Here is a 17,206-nt window from a genome sequence, read left to right on the forward strand (position 1 = left end):
CTTAGTATACCCACTTAAAATAGGCAAGGATACATTTGGGGTTGATCACAGTATACCCACTACAGATAACTAGACTAAATCACAGTATACCCACTACAGATAACTAGACTACATCACAGTATACCCACTACCAGGGTAGGAATTTCACGGTGGCCATGGCCGTCGTTGCCCCTTAAGTTGGTCGCCCCTTTTAAAATCAGAGGTTTACAGCCACTGTGACCTTGGTGCCCCCTTCTTACAATATTCTGGTTTGCGTCCGACTAATAGCATATTTTATTAGCCTATAATCTTAGCATTCACAGTGCAAATTAATTTAGTCTTTTACGCAGTGGAGAAAGTCACGGCAAGAAAGAAAGTGCGTCCAAATTCACCCATTCTTTTCAGTTGAACTACTCACGCGAAGTAGCCTACTCATCATACAGACATCACAAATCACATCAGATGAAAGAGCTTTTTCTCAGTTTTTAAACGATGTTAGTCGCCAATTGCTGTGGTGAACGGTTCGCGAGACAAGTAAATAATATGATTAAATTAAATTGAATCATACATTCTAGGTTCTGCGCCTACCCATTCATCTCGGTGGAATACTTCACGAACCCTTCGTTCAACACATGACAAACTATATATCAAAATAAACAGCAGACCTTACCGAACACAAAGGTGTAAAGCAGTCCCCTGTACAGTTAGCCGTTCCAAAGAAATCCGGTTTTGAATTTGCAGCAAATTTAGACATGCATGTGTCCAAATTTGGGCTTCAAGTTTCACAATGTGTTTACATTTTTCTACTTTTTTACATAACAGGCCAAATACAAAATAAATGTTGCAAATATCGCCTAGATATCAGTAAATATTAAAATCAGAGGATATACAGCTGACTAAGACTTAAAAAAAAAGACTGAAAGTAGCTGATCACAAAATGCTAAGCATGCATCTAGGCTATTTGAGTTTCTTAAAGCTGAGCTGTGGTTAAATTGTTCAATACATAATTTACAGGCCAAATATAAAATAAATGTTAAATATAGCCTAGATATCTGTAAATATGATCATGATGATGATTATGATCAGATGATTTACAGTTCTATGTATTATGTCATGTTTCATGTTTTTGTAATGTTTCATACAGTGATGCAGGTCTACTGCTGTGAATAGGCTAAATACAACTTTGATCATTTTTATAGCCTACTACTGTATAGTTAACTTTGGCCTTGGTGCCCTGACATCTGGCCTTTGTGCCCCCCACCAAATATTCCCAACTGAAGGCCAAGAGGCCTTGCCCCTAAAATGTTGAAATTCCAAGCCTGCCCACTACAACTAACTAGACTACACCACTGCTCCTACACCATTAATAATCTTACACACTTAACTTGCACTGACCATGACTTCTTTCTCCATCCTGTCAATCCCTCCTATCTACATCCCTTAACTTAACTTTGAACTGTTATTCTACTCTTACACAAGGTAGTATTATTATTGTTGCACTGTTGTCTTCTATTTACACTGTACCTTGACTGATCCCTAATTTTGTAAAGTCGCTTTGGATTAGTGTCAAAATGAATAAATGTAATTATAAGTATAACTTATGTGGTTTGTATATTATAGTATTTATTTAATTTCATTAGGCTATTGCTTGAATTCACATTGTTGTTTATTATTGATATTCTCCTTAATGTAGTCTTACCAACTTTTTAAATGATTTACTTTGTATTGTTAAATTTAACTTTGTATTGTTATTTGTATGTATTTGTATTATTTGCTTTGGACAAAAGTGTCTGCTAAATACCATAACCATAACATGTGGTTACTGCACAAAAAGTTTTCACTTGTATCACCTTTTTTTATGCATTTACATGCAGGCATCTGGAGTCTTTATGTGTGCTGACTTGTGCTAGCATTTAAGCATGTAAATGCAATTGTGAGTGTGTCTATGCCTGCACGTGTACGTTGGCAAATCACTGTGTGTGTGTGTAAGTAGGCTCAGAACGTGTGTACTGTATGTGTGTGAGGGTCAAGTAGGTAGGCCACGGGGGCCGGAAGGGGTCAAAGACGCGGCGTCCAAATATGGAGCAAGCCGCTTGGTTACATAACCCCCTACACACACACATTCTAAACTGCTTCATGGCTAAGACCTATAAAACCTGCACTCCTGGGGAGATGCAATTAAGACCCAAGCAAACAAATACCCTTAACTGGAAGGGCATTAAGAGAACAAAGACCTCCGCCAAGGGTTCATAGTTCTGGTCTATACAAATCAAACTCAAGATATCAGTGTGTAATTGTCTTTTATATGTTGACAGAAATACCGCTTCAGCAGTACACACCTTCCAGACTTCTCAGGTCTCAGGAGAAATACTCGTTAGTAAAACCTACTGTTAGAACTAAACATGGTGAAGCAGCTTTTAGTTGCTATGCAGTTCAGCTCTGGAACCAACTTTCAGATGAGATCAAAGTTGCCCCAACTGTAGCCAGTTTCAAATCTAGACTTAAGACCAAACTTTTCTCAGATGCTTTCTGCTAACTGATTAAATGTTCATTGCCCAGTTCACAGCGCACTCTTGTTGAGGGGGATTCTGTGAAGTAGTTGTCCTGTCATTCTAAAAGAATAGACAGATTGGGCATAGTCAAAGTGTAACAGCACGTTCTTTACTGCTCGAGAATGACAGGACTATTTTGGGACAGCAACTGTTTTGGGTGTTAATACTCCACGAGGGGGACTATCGAGGCCTATGATCGGGCATTTTGGCCCTGAAAGTAAATATATGTGGTGGTGTGCGCGCACAGTTTGGGACTACTTCAAGAATCTCTATAAAGTGCTGCTGTTCACTGGGTGCTTGACTAGTATAAATCATTCTATGTTGTTTTTTTTAAAGTATATTTTTGGCCTTTTTGCTTTTACGGATAAGACAGTGAAGATAGACAGGAAGGAGTGGGAGAGATGGGGTGGGATCTGGACATGACCACAGATCAGATTTGAACCTGGGTCCCCGTGGGCACTTGGACCCGTACATGGCATGAGCGCTATAGCATGTTGCGCCACAGCGTCCTCATATTGTTTTTTATGTGTTATAATTATTACTTTTTAAAACACTTGCCCTTTAAGTTTTTTTTTTTTTTTATTCTTTAATTTTTAAACTATTCTTTGACTATTGCCCTTCTATGCTTTTATTAGCTATTCCTGTTTGCTTGTGTTTATGCAAAGCACATTGAATGACCTCTGTGTATGAAATGCGCTATACAAATAAAGTTGACTTGACTTGACTAAATGTCATGGGTTCGCCCTTGCTATCAAGCTTCATGAAAATCAGGCCAGTAGTTTTTGCGTAATCCTGCACACAGACCGACGGATCGACAGACAAATCATACTAAAAACATTACCTGAGGTGATAAATAATTAAACCAAATAAATACATAAATAAGATAGATAAATAAATAAATTGTGAATATGCCTGAAACACCCTAGAGTGTGCTCTCGAGGAGGAAAAGACTTCTTTGTTAACATGCAGATGTCGCTGCTGAAATGCCGAGTGATGAAAATACTGAGGGCCCTTACAGTTGCTGAAGACGGAGGGGGAGCGGGGATGCATGCTCAGAGCTCATTCATGATCACTGATTGGCATTGCCGACAAGTGAATGGACAGCAGTCAACATTCAAATTCTCCCTTTTGTGCGTATGCTGCCAGTATCCACTAATAGTCTTTGGCGTTGCAGCACGTGACCTTGAAAGGAGACGTCAGACCAAACGAAACCAAATCTCTGAAGCGCTGTAAGACCAGCCGCGTCTGTTTCCTTGTGGTTGAGACGAGACGCTTGGCATCAGATAGCCGACATGAATTTCAAAAAGGCAGTGTATTTTAGATAATGTATTTTACCTTTGGTGTGTAATAAAGTTCATGAAACACTGCTATTCCTAACCCTCCTGTCATGACGTAGGTGCTTTTTTTCAAGTGATTAAAAACCGAAAGGACACTTCTGACGAAAGGTAGTTTAGTTTGGTTTGGCTAGGGACATACTTGCTGTTAACAAAGCGTACGCATCATGGGTGCCACATGTATCCTGCGCCCATTTGGCATTGTTGTGCACGTCCTCAAAAATGAACATGAACGCTTGTTCATTGTGGCACAGTACGTGACTGGGCATGTATATGGGCTATATACTATGTTCTGCCCTATGGTTCTGCCCCAGCCTAAAGATGATGACTTTTTGAGGAATGATCTTTTTATTTTGATTGGATGATCATGACAATTTGCCTACTGATGATTAATTAAAGTTCTCCAGAAAAGAGATTGTTGCCCAATATCAATGGGAACATGCCAGAACCACAATAAGGCGGGGATCACATTAGCCAGCGGCAAGCGGCAGGTTTCCTATTGTTCTCTATGGTTCGGCAGCGGTACGGTGGTAACGCTGGCGTCACGCTAGCGTTGAACAAGCTGAGCGTTGAACTTGGTTCAACTTTTAAAGCTCAATGCAAGCATATTCAATTGAAAAAACGTTTTTGTGTTGCTTAGGAACTAGATACAACTTATTTTGGTCCGAGCGTTGCGTTACGTTTGCCGCTGCCGCTGGCTGATGTGATCCCCGCCTAATGAGGAATACTGTCCTGCAACATTGCTCAAAAAATTGCTCCATGTATCATCAGCTTTAGTCTCATTTGATGGTCATATGCTAACTAAGGCAAAGAGACTGACGGGCAACAAAGGTTACCCGTGACTTGTTGGTAGGCTGCGATTGATCAGATACTCAGTGGCTTCCCTCAATCCCTCTAGTAAATGCCCCTGCTCAAGAACCACTGGGGACTAAAATGTTTTTCAAAATTGTTTGGGAAAAAACGAGAAAGTGTGACATAACATAATTTGTAGGGGATACATGCGCAAAGCCCCAATGGAACCACTCCTCACCTTGGTCGCTGTTCTCGGTCGGCGAGTCTTCGTGGCGCAGGAAGAACTTCACCTCCTGTCTCCTGGTGCCCCATTTCTGCAGGTGGTCGTACATCATGTGATCAAAGGGGATGGCTCTCTCTGTGGGAGAAAAGGAAAAACACAGGAGAGTTACAGAAGTGAAAACAAGCCGGCGGAATCAAACAACGCATCTGCATTCATTTGGCAACAATGTTGGGGAGTCCATTTAATTTAAGATCGTTTTAATTGGCCTTAAGGAGGGTCCCTATTGAGAAGAGATGAAGATGGAGACAGTGAAAGTGAGGAAGAGAGACAGAGAGAGCGAAAAAGAGGGAGATAGAGAGAGAAGGGGGGGCAGAGAGAGACAATGAAAGAGAGAGAGAGGGTGAGTTTGTTAGAGAAATGCAGTACAGGGAAAAAGAGAGTACACAAGTGTGACAGTGAAAGAGAATATGTTTAGCCCAAGAGGAGGCTCCCCACTGAGTTGGAGGGGGAGAGAGAGAGAGAGAGAGAGAGAGAGAGAGAGAGAGAGAGAGAGAGAGAGAGAGAGAAAAAAGAGAGGCAGACATTGAGGGGAAAAAAGTGATAAGAGACAAGGAAAAGAAAGAGCATAAAAGAACAAGACTCAAGGAAAATTGCAAGGATGGCGAAGCAGGATGGAGATGAACGCCATTAGGTAGGTTCAGAAAAGCACAGGGATTGTCTTTCACCTGCGCTAATTAACCGGCCAGAGTGCCAGACAAACACAAACACATGGAAGCGACTCAAGAGAAGAAGAGGAAAGAGATGATGCTGAGTGGGAGGAATAAGCAGATAAAGGAGTGGATTCCCTGAGGGAGATGGAGGGTGTGGACATCAGGGATCAAAGAGCAGGCCAGGTCAGGGCAGGGCAGGGCAGGGCAGGGAGAACAAACATGACTGTGTGCCAGAGGAATGCAGATGGTGGGGGTGGTGGGGTAGTGTGTGTGTGTGTGTGTGTGTGTGTGTGTGGGGGGGTGGTATAGCAGGTGGGGTCTGTGTATGAGGGAACATACTACAGGCTCTCTGCACAGGTGGAGGAACACCTGAGCTCACCTGTGCCAAGCATGATGGGAAAGAGAAAGAGACGCCAAACTGATAAGAGAAAGGACGGGGTATGAAGAAAAACATGGAAGAGAAAAGAGAAGAGGAAGAAGAGAGCTGGAGACCACAGGGGGGGAGAGAACTAAAAAAGGCGCAGAGAGAGAGAGAGAGAGAGAGAGAGAGAGAGAGAGAGAGAGAGAGAGAGTGAGTGAGTGTGTGGAGGAAGGAGGAAGAGATGGGACCAGTGTTGCAGGTTTGACAGGAGCTGAGGGAGAGCAAGACAGGTGCTCGGTACAGCGCAGCACATCACAGCACACTGCAGCCCCAACTGACAAGAGGCCACTATCGATCCAGTTTGACCCCAGCTGCTATGGAGACGACCTCTTGACTTGTTGGCAGGCTGTGATTGATCAGATACTCAGTGGCTTCCCACAATCCCCCTGGTAAATGCCTGTGCTCAAGAACTTCTGGGGACTGAAATGTTTTTCAAAGTTTTTGAGTAAAGGAACAAGACACTGTGACCCAACATAATATAGAGGAGATACGCTCCTCTATGGACATCTGTCAACAGCCAAATCCCGGCCCCACAAACACCCACCCACACACACAGGAAACACACATTCCAACAACCCAATCCAAGGAAGGACACACCCCGTGTCTGAGGTTTGGGAACACCACACTGGTAGACACGGCAACATTCCTGAGCACAAAACAAAACGCTCAGCGAGTCCATTTGTTTGGCTCGGTTGCGCAACATGTTCCCAGCATGCCGTGCGCTTCCTGAGTGTCTGCGCTTCAGAAGCGGGAGGGCCTTTTGATCCCACTCTTCTCCTGCTCAGAGCTGCCTTTAAAGTTGCACTCTGTGGGACGAAAAAGTGTTCTCTCTTTCTGTTGTCTGCTTGGGGTCAATTTCCATCTAGCCTTTTCAGAGAGAAGCACCTACGCACACACCAGGAAAAGGACTGCAAGTGCTTCTTCATCAGGTGAACATTAAACAAAAGGGATCAGGGCTCTCTGTTCTCCTCTAAATGTTATGGCATAGAGCAACACACACACACACACACACACACACACACACGTAGACATAAAGTATAAATCGTCAAAAACATCTACAGAACTACCCAAACATACACATACAAAAGATGTAACCACTTCACTCTCTCACACACACACACACACACACAGGAAGAGGGGACAGGAAGTGGTCAGCGTTGGGCTGACCAGACGGGGCGACTGACCGTTGCCACGCCACACTTCGGCCAAGTGGCAGCCACTCTCGCCAGGCTCCTTGCAGAACTCCACCACGTCGCGGCAGGACGTCTCCGGGGTGATGGGCACCTCGGACACCGCCTGCTCGCCATCGTTCAGGTACACGGTCAAAATCATCTGCAACGAAGGCAAAGAAAAGAAATGGGGAAAACAGTATGTCATTTTAAGTTCTGGAGTTATGTTATTTAGAGTTTACAGTGCCGTCATTTCCCAACTACACTGTATTAGCCGCGGCTTACACATTGATTTTGGAAAATTTCTTCAGCTATGAGGTTAACACACGGGGCAGTTAATATGGTATTAATATGGTTTTGTTTCTTTTAACTTAAAACAGTGTCCTGCGGCTTGTACACAATGCGGCTAATACACAGGACATTACTGTATTGGTTCTTTCAATGGTTAATGAACATTGTTGGCCAATTCATTGCCATCAATTGCATTGTTATGCGAGTTCTGCCCTATGGATAAAGATCTAGATATGGACGCAGTATGTCCCTTTGTGTTCCATCCTCCATTTCGGCTTCATGTACCGATGCAATGACATATTTGCTAGGAGGAGAAATCCACCAAGACAAACACAAAAAGAGAGGGGAGTATGAGAAATTAATGTGTGGAATGTGAATGTGTTGGCAGCATCTCAACACCAACAGCAAAACCAATGCAATGAACTATTGAATTACAAAAGGCCTCCTAGAGCTTATCAACCCACAGCAGAACGAGGAGCTATCTGAGGACAGAGAATACATTTGCTACTGACCAAAGCACACAGTCCAAATATCACTGCCTAGCAGGAGAGCGCGAGAGATATTAACAGAACAACTTACAGACTCCCGCAAATTTACACTCAGTAGCAAAACGAGACACTCTAACCTCTGTGTCTCAAAGTATATAGTGCAGATTTTGGTACAATACTAACCACGGAAAAGTGGGCACAATGCAAGTAAGCGCTCAGAGAACACTAGCAGTGTACTGACAGAAGTATGTGGTTTGACAGAGTTGTTTTATTCGGTTTGTGCACAGAAGCCCACACATTTGCGGGGGGAGCGTCAGCTGTGTTGTAGCAGGATCTTTTTTTTTTTTTGAGGTAGCCGAAGACCAACACAGACGGACGCAGCAGTGTTCAGCTGTCCCTCTGTGACCTGCTCTGTGTTGGTCAGAGAGAGAATTATGTTCTCCATCATTATAGGACCGTTGTTGCACAGTGACGTTTTGAGGAAACACACACACACACACACACACACACCCACCCCAAGACACTTCCCAGGCGGCATGTTATGCTGTGTTTGTGCAGGCCTGGAGGCCCTGTGACAGGCCAGAGATGGATAAGGCTGCAGAACAGACGCTGGGCAGAGCAGAGCAGTGGACTGGACTGGACTGGAGCAGAGGACAACAGGAGGCACAATACTGGAGAAAGAGACGGACACCGGAGACACCGTCTGAACCGCAACTCACTCACACCATCACAGACAAAAATGGGCGTGGGAGTGGACCGTGTCCAGCGAACGTCATGTGTGAGGAAAAATGAGTGACTAGGCAGTGGCTGGCAGTATGTGACAAATGTCCTGCTGCGGTATTGAGTTGAGCCCATGAGAGTGGGACCCCCCCAAGAAGATCTTGTGCATTATTTCCCACGGTATGATTTAGGTCTATTCTATAACAAGACCAAAACAAACCATTTTGCAAAACCACAACTTAACAAAGGTCTTTATAAATAAACTATAATTTAGTTGCTCATCTTTGATTCATCTTCACAATCATCTTTTGACCCTGAATGTGTAAACACTGTGTCAAAACAGGTACAGGACATGACGCTGTAATACCACAATCCCTGAGCAAACACCTCGTCTAGTCTACACCAAATATGCTGGTGGCAAAAAAGATTAGCTTAGCAATGAGTCATGCACCACAAACAAACAAAAACAAAACTGTGTGTGTAAAAATAAATAAATAAATGGGACTAATCCTCATTACCACAGACGTGTACCAAACCAAGCCAACATGTTGGCTAATTATAGACAGCAGGGCTGACAAACTTCATTGCAAGCAAACAAACAGCTGCATGCAGAGTACACGGTGTTGAGAAAAACCAGAGCCTCGACGTGACCCCATCTGACAACCTGTGGTTAGGACTGGAGACACTATTGTTGACACCCCCCAGAGTAGGGACAGGGCAAAGGCATGTACTGAGGATCAGTCACTCCTCACGCGTCAGTGCCAGGCTCCAGTGCTCAGGACCTACAAACACAAGTCCCGGCTTGCCTTGTGCACGGGACAGCACATCAACTCCGATGAAAATCACAATAACAAGATAGTGACTGAGAGCATGGTGTATGTTTTGGTTTTGTACTCAAAGTTTTAAAAACAGGGCCTGACACCTCTCAAGGAATTGTTGGGTTTCAGTTCTGAGACTTACAGGCTAAAGCCTTTGGCACACCTCAAGTGAGAACCACCCTCACTAAAACTTAGCAATCGATCTCAACTAATATTCCCATTAGGCTAAATGCAATATTTTCAGTCAACAAAAGTGCAAAAGGACCCTTATAATCTATTACTCTGACGGGAGTACTCAATATGTATTTGTGCACTGCTACAAACGTACCATACATTACCACACATTTGCTGCATTAGGCCTACAATCCTCTAGATTAACCACAGTATGCTGCAATGTGACATTTTGTTCCTCCCTCTCTAATCCAGTTGCAAAACACTTTTTTCCTGTGACAACCTCATCATTTCTGCTGTCAGACATCTAACCTCATCCAACAATGTTTCCTTCTCATGTAGCAATTCTCATTCCTGCCAGACTGTGATGAACAGCACCACATTCACAGGCTTTTAAATCACTGTCAAACATAGTACACATACCTTCTCTAAGCGATTTTTGGCCATTACATTTTATGGCCCCCCCACGCTGAACCACCCAACTAAAAATAAATCATATGAAAATAAAATCAAATCAAATCTTGTCCTTGGGGTTTCAGTCATGACATTCCAGACAATCCGGTATAATGTCACTGATCGCACCACTGGTAAGTTAGCTACAGGGCCAGTCTGACACAGGAGACCTCTGGTGTCTTCTGCCCCCTCGCTGAGTCAATGCACTGCTGGTGCTGCTGGTGGTGGTGGTGGTGGTGGTGGTGGTGGTGGGGCAATAGCCCTTAAACTCGTCATAACTCAACACTTCCCCTCCACACAAGCTCGGGAGTCACTCTCGTCTTCCGGCTGGTCTGTACGCTTACATGTCAATCCCATAAGCCCCTGCTTCAGCAGATGTGTCTCCCTCCGCTTGACTGACAGGTTGGAAAAGCAGACAGGAGGTGGGACACCACTGCCACCGCCACGACCACCACCGCCGCTATCACGGCCCGCGCGTGATCCTTGTGCTGCCACACATTGTAGACATCACATGTCATCTGTCTGGTCAAAGGGGTCACGCTCACCCATCCATCGAACCACACACGGGCCACTAACCCTTCTAAGCCTGACATAAGGGAAAGCCTAGTCTGCCCTGCTTATGTAACACCAAAGATTTCCTAAACTGATTAGCCTAGTGACGGGCTTAAAGTCTAGCCTATTTAATAGCATATGAGGGGGGGGGGGGGTCAGACCACCAACACAAGCCGGGTGGCTTCATGATTAAGGGGTGAGAGATTTCACTTACTTGTGTGATTGGAAACATGCCACCATCTGTATGTGCGGAATAGAGGATAGAATAGTGTTTATCAAATCCTAGCTTCAATGAGAAGCAGTATAGGTTTAAATGAGAGCGCCCCCTGAAGGGGAGTGGGGGTAACTGTTGGGATGTACATTTGTCTGGAAAAGCAGGATGATCCAGGGAAAAGCCCCTTATGGGAGATTTTCCAGGGAGCTGGCAGGGGCTCAGGACCAAAGTTAAGTGAGATCGCCCAAACTGCCAAAGTCTGGGTGCCAGAACAAGGCTGTGGGGAGGGGGTTTGCAAAGCAAGTTACACAACAGTTGTCAACAAGACACAACAAGGGGTCACGGTCAGGAGCATCCAATATAATGAGCTCACACAGAGTCTCTGAGCATGAAAACCACAGAGATAAATAAGAACAACATTTCATCATAGCAACAAAAAAAACTTACACTATGAGTAATTATATTTTGATACATTTGATGTCAGTGCAATTAAGAGAAAGGCAACAGACTTCTGGTACAGACATAACAACAGCTGATCTAGGCAACACACATTCTGTTACTCATCAGTAGCTGCATTCAGACCTTCGTGTAGGACCGGAGGTTCTGCGGCTGCTAAACGGTTGGGCCGTATATCTGAACAACATAACCGGACATTTGGAAGTCCGAACTTAGCCGGCTGTTCTACTGCTCCCCTCCTAGTATTTCTGACGGACATTATGTAAATGAGCTGTGTCTGAAAGAAGCAAAGAACATGCGGTCGGACCTCCGTTTGACAAAGCTCTGCATATACTCCGGAGGTAATATCTGAAAGCAGCTTGACAGAAGACTACAGTACTGACTGAAATTAGGCCTAAAGGAGGTGAGATGTCTGCCTGAGGTTACATTTCTGAGTTATAACTTTTCACTCCAATTGCCCTTGGGTACCCAGTGTACCTTGTTCCACCATAAATGAAGCCAACTACTGATTACAGCCACGTGCTACTTCAGAGATTTGCAATACTTGCTCTGATAAGCCCTGGTCTGATAACTATGCTCAACCAGTACACCCAACAAGTGCAGGCGGCAACACATTTGAAAAGTCACATCACACAACTTTTTGTTGACTGTTACAAAACTAAAAGAGCCTTGCAGCTACCAAGGCTAACATTAGCATGACGCCAAGGGATAAAGAAAACTCTTCTTGAGCGCTGCTCTTAATGGGCCCTCTGCAGTGGCACCAACATGCTGATCAGATCGCTCAGCTGTTATCTCTTCCCTAAGTCTTCCTGGCCCTGGTGCTGAAATAGGCGGTAAAGAGTAGACTAGGCAGTACTGCCTATAGAGCCAAACTGATGATACTAGGGAAAGGAAAAGCTCAGAGCTGCGAAGGAACTCATTCATAATCTCAAACAACTGACAGTGATGTTTGTCTTAGGCTAAATGACGAATGATATCGAAAAGCAATTGAGTGAAGTCTGTCATAGCATATTGGCAACAGAAAAAAAATGTTGTTCAAGAAAAAAGGAAGTTCAAAAGGTTTAGATATTCCACACCAAGTTGAAAACAAAAACAAACACTGGTCTAACACACACACACACACACACACACACACACACACACACACACACACACACACGTGGAAGAAAGAAACGGCTGATAACTACACAGGTCTGATTATATAACTGTAGATGTAGAGAACTGTAGAAAGGGAAGAATTCAGCCAAAATGTTTTTTTCCCTGTGTTAATTAAAGGAGCTATAAGTGATGTAACTCCGTTTCTAAGCTAAAACATTTTTTGTCACATACAGCTAACATCACCTCACCATCCGCTAGCTGCCTGTGGCCCCGAATACACTGTAAAAAAAAAACGCGGCTTCCGTGGACAATCTAGGCTCCAAAAATGGCTACAAAAAAACTTTTGCAGCAAATCACCGACGAGATGTGCTTTTGGGAGAGTTTCAATTGCACGGGAGGGAGGGGGAGGGAGTAGCAAGCTAGCTCTGTTTTGTTTGAACATCAACAGAACTGACGTTACCCTGCATCGCTTATAGCACCTAATAATCCAAACTCTGAGTAAACTCTTTGAATGTCTTACTACAATCAGCTGCCTTTTTCATCCTGCTTATCTCATCTTATGGGCAAACGAACATTGGGTGTTAGACTTCTGCAAAGTTAACGACACAGCAGGTTAAGTTGTAAGAGATTTGAGCTAAAAAGGGTGTGAGTCCCATCATCACATAACATGACGCACTGTGATATTACAGAGAACAAGTTCAGCAGAACACTGCTTGACCTTCAAGTGTCTCCTACGTCTATTGTTACCACATGACCTCTTTAAGTGTAGAAAAAGGGCTTTCAAATCCGCCAGAATCACAAAAAGCATGCGGCAACAGTAAGACTTAAGTCGTTAGTCAGGTCTCTATACAGGGAGGTTCAGCCTAAAAAGAGCCCTCGAACAATATCTACTTAACTTGAAACTCTTGCACTGACAGTCACTGAGTGTCACAGGCTAATTACCTTTACCTCTCCTGCATCTTGAGCAGAGAACGGAACAAATGCCACATCGGGCAAATGTGCATCGTTTTCACTTTCCTCCGAAAGCAAGCGCGAGACGAGGAGGGGGTGGAAGGGGAGAGAAATAAAAAGAGCATGCATAATTCAGCCACTCAAGTGCCAAAGAAGGGTTGTCGGCGGGGTCCATCCTTCCCTGACGAGATTAATCGCTACAATGGGGCTGAGGAGAGATGATGAGGACTGCCACGGAGGGGGAAGAGAGCCCGACTCCAAGCACAGCATCGGGCTGACAGCAGATCAGCCACACAGAGGTCCCACCGCCACCACAACAATCAGATTCCAGCGACATTAGTCAGCGCATAGACCTCTGGTCTCTGAGAGAAGTGCTGAAATAGGCGGTAAAGAGTAGACGAGGCAGTACTGCCTATAGAGCCAAACTGATGATACTAGGGAAAGGAAAAGCTCAGAGCTGCGAAGGAACTCATTCATAATCTGACAAACAACTGACAGTGATGTTTGTCTTAGGCTAAATGACGAATGATATCGAAAAGCAATTGAGTGAAGTCTGTCATAGCATATTGGCAACAGACAAAAGATAGTTCAAAAGGTTTAGATATTCCACACCAAGTTGAAAACAAATACTAACCAGAAAAAAAAAAACGGAAACTTTAGTACACTATTTTTCGCACAAGCAAATAACCACAGCCATTCAAATCAAAAGGGACAATCGGCTTTCAGCTTACTTTCCCCAGGCAGCACAATGAACAATGCATTGTCATTCCCCTTTGGGATTGCCCTGGAGTGACAATGACATTGACCAAACACACACACTGTGAGCACGCACGCCACTTTGCAGTCACAGCGAGATTTAAACTTCCCTCAAACGAATCCATACGCAGGACAACAAGCAACCCAACAAAACCCTTTCAACTGCACAAAACCTCTAGATGGTTGACAAGAAACACTCTAAGCACCATTACAATATTATTCACTTTGGATTAAAAAAAAAAAAAAAAAACATCTACCAAATAGCATAACATCCATATCCTTCCTCCCCTGCAGTCGTCAGGAGCACAAAAGGAAATCACATTCCATGACACAGGAAACTGATCAGATCAATTAGTTATACTGAGCACTCCCACGCACAAGCATAGACACCTCCCAAATCACCCCCCCCCCTTTAAATCACCTTGCCCCCCTTCAGGGGTGGCGGTCCTCTCCTGACTTCCCTTTTCTGCGGTGGCACGTTCTCCTTCGCCCAGGTCCTGTCCTTGGAGATGCTGACCAGGCCACGCAGGACTATGGTCACAAACTTCTTCATGCTGCCCGGCGCACTGTGCAGCGGCGGCACACGAAGAGCCGCGTCAAGATAACGCTGAGACGGAGGAGGAGGAGGGTGAACGACGGCGACGAAGAGGAGGAAGAGGACGAGCGGAGTAGAGCAGAGCCGACTGCCACGACCGAGGAGGAGGAAGAGGAGGAGGAGGAGGCAACAGCCCTGCAGAGGAGCGTTCTGGAGTCGCACACTCTGAGCAAGTACCAACACTGAGCCAGCGAGTGTGTGTGTGTGTCAGAAAGGGGGGGTAGAGAGAAAAAGAGAGAGAAAAGGCAGTGAGAGATAGAGTGAGGGACAGAGAGGGAGGGTGCACATCAAACCATTGAGGAGAGGAGAGGGGCGAGGGTGGGGAGGGGAGGGGAGGGGAGGGGAGACTTCACCATCAGGCCTTACTTTATGCCATTTTTGGTCCCTGGGGGCAAACGTGGTGAAAGCGACACACCAAGAGGGTGGTAATGGGGATGTGCGTTTGTGTGCGTGTGCGTGTGTTAGGGCTTTCAGATATAACCTCCGGAGTATACAGTATGTGGAGGTTTGTCAAACGGAGGTCCTACCCTTCGGATGATTCAGATATGATGCTTACCTGCGGACCTTATACTGACCTGCGTGAACAACATACACGCACATTACAGAATCTCCGTGTGGTTGTCGAGTGAGGGGTGGGGGCTTGTAGAGTTCACAAGAGGACGAGAGACGCAGAATATATGCGGCCGCTGTCACAGCTGCTGTTTGTTTACAAAGTGTATGCATTATGTAGGCTAAAGAAGAAAAATCTATTGTGCGTAGGCTAATACTTGAAGTAGTCACGTAAGTGCGCACTTGAAATTGCAGTAGAACAACCGGCTAAGTTTGGACTTCCATATGACCGTTTATGTCGTTTAGATATACGGTTTAACATCACCGTTTAACATCTGCCGAACTTCCGGTCTTACACGTATGTCTGAAAGGGCTTTGTGTGTGTGTGTGTGTGTGTGTGTGTGTGTGTGTAGATGGTAGGGGTGGTGGGGTATTATTGGGGAAAGGGACTGCTGGCAATGTGACAGACGGTTCGTCACATCGTGTCACACACAGTGACACGCACCCCGCCCAGAAGTGAGGAAAAAAACACATCCATCCTGCCTACAAGTTCCAGTGGTCAAGTTTTAGCTTTGATGGACCGGCGCCGGACCAGAGAAACTGCACGCATCCATGACCCTTACTTTGCCCCTGTCTGAGCAGGGCATTCAGCTGGTCATCACATCTGACAACTCCGGTTACATCACTCCTTACTGCCCAGAATGCTGTTAGTTTTCTCAACTGGAGCAGACACAGGGTGAAAAATCTGCAAACAACGACATCCACCACCAAATATATTAAAAAATGAATACAATAGCCTCTATAAGCCCTTGAGATTTGACTGCAGTCCAAATGTGACGAGGGGAAAAAAACTGGACACAAAAAAAAAAGGAGTAAGCTTTAAAGGCACAATCACTGGGAAGTCCTGGGCATTTTAAGCAAGCTGCTAATCCTTCTGGAGGCATTAGCGAATTGGGTTGGTCTGCGTGTCGGGCTGAATGGATACCCATGTGGTCACTAGGGGAATTGAAGGCTTATGATATGATTTGAGCTTCAGGGTTTTGAACCTAGACCAAACAACCACATCAAATCATTACACTCACGTCAGATTTCCAGTTAGTCCTGACTGTGTGTGTGTGTGTGTGTGTGTGTGTATATGCCAATATTCAATATCCAATATCACCTGTTCAAATATTTGTATTGGCAGCTGACAGGCCATGTCGTAGTTTGGCACCATCAGCGACAAAGAAAATATGCGGTATTTGTACAGCGTTCACTATTCCTGGAATATCAGAAAATGAGCTCAGTGGCATTAAAAATACAGGCAAGATCACCCCATACTTATCCCATAGCTTATAAATATTGGATATTTTCTCCTCTTCTCAGATGTCAGTCTGTGATGCCGGATTACTTATCTACTGACAAATCCCTGAAATATTCCATGAGATATCTACCAGATGGAGACTCTGCATTATACATGGCAAATTAAAGCAACATGAAGGCAGAGAAGAAAGTTTTCCTCCTCCAGAAAATCAAGTCAAAAAAGAAAAAGTTTCTCCCCTGGACCTTGTAGCACACTGTGTTCATCTCCTCCTTTCTTGGGAGAGACAAGAATCAGACACATGCAAAGAGGAAACAGTGAAATCACTTAATACATGGCGTCCTTCCCTCTATCTAACAATTACCTTGTTTACCTTCGCCCGTCTCTCTCCCTCTCTAGTAACAAATACATTCTAGATTCCACCGTAGCATTCCAAGGCACGTCTATGGTGCATACAATCTGTGAAAACAATCTGCTGCTGCTTGCACGATACAATGACATGGCAAAAAAAAAAAAAAAGGCTGGCTGGCAATCCAACTTCACACGCGTCTAACGGTGACAAACCTGTGAGACCGGACGCAACAATGCACTTAACAACTCAACACAAAAACCAT

The 17,206-nt window shown here is 44.6% G+C and overlaps 1 protein-coding gene across 4 annotated transcripts in view; it reads right to left on the reverse strand.

The window, feature by feature from the left end:
• The window catches only part of ppp1r13bb (protein phosphatase 1, regulatory subunit 13Bb), a 58,390-nt gene that overhangs the window by 30,124 nt on the left and 11,060 nt on the right, over positions 1-17,206 (reverse strand). For all 4 annotated transcript variants that reach the window (XM_048250789.1, XM_048250787.1, XM_048250788.1 and 1 more), the window contains exons 3-4: positions 7,196-7,343; positions 4,896-5,015 (exon numbers count right to left, since the gene is read on the reverse strand). In XM_048250789.1, coding sequence (XP_048106746.1) covers positions 4,896-5,015; positions 7,196-7,343 — 268 coding nt within the window. The remainder of the gene's footprint in view (positions 1-4,895; positions 5,016-7,195; positions 7,344-17,206) is intronic.

This window comes from Alosa alosa, chromosome 8, assembly GCF_017589495.1.
Source record: "Alosa alosa isolate M-15738 ecotype Scorff River chromosome 8, AALO_Geno_1.1, whole genome shotgun sequence".
Lineage (NCBI taxonomy): Eukaryota > Metazoa > Chordata > Actinopteri > Clupeiformes > Clupeidae > Alosa > Alosa alosa.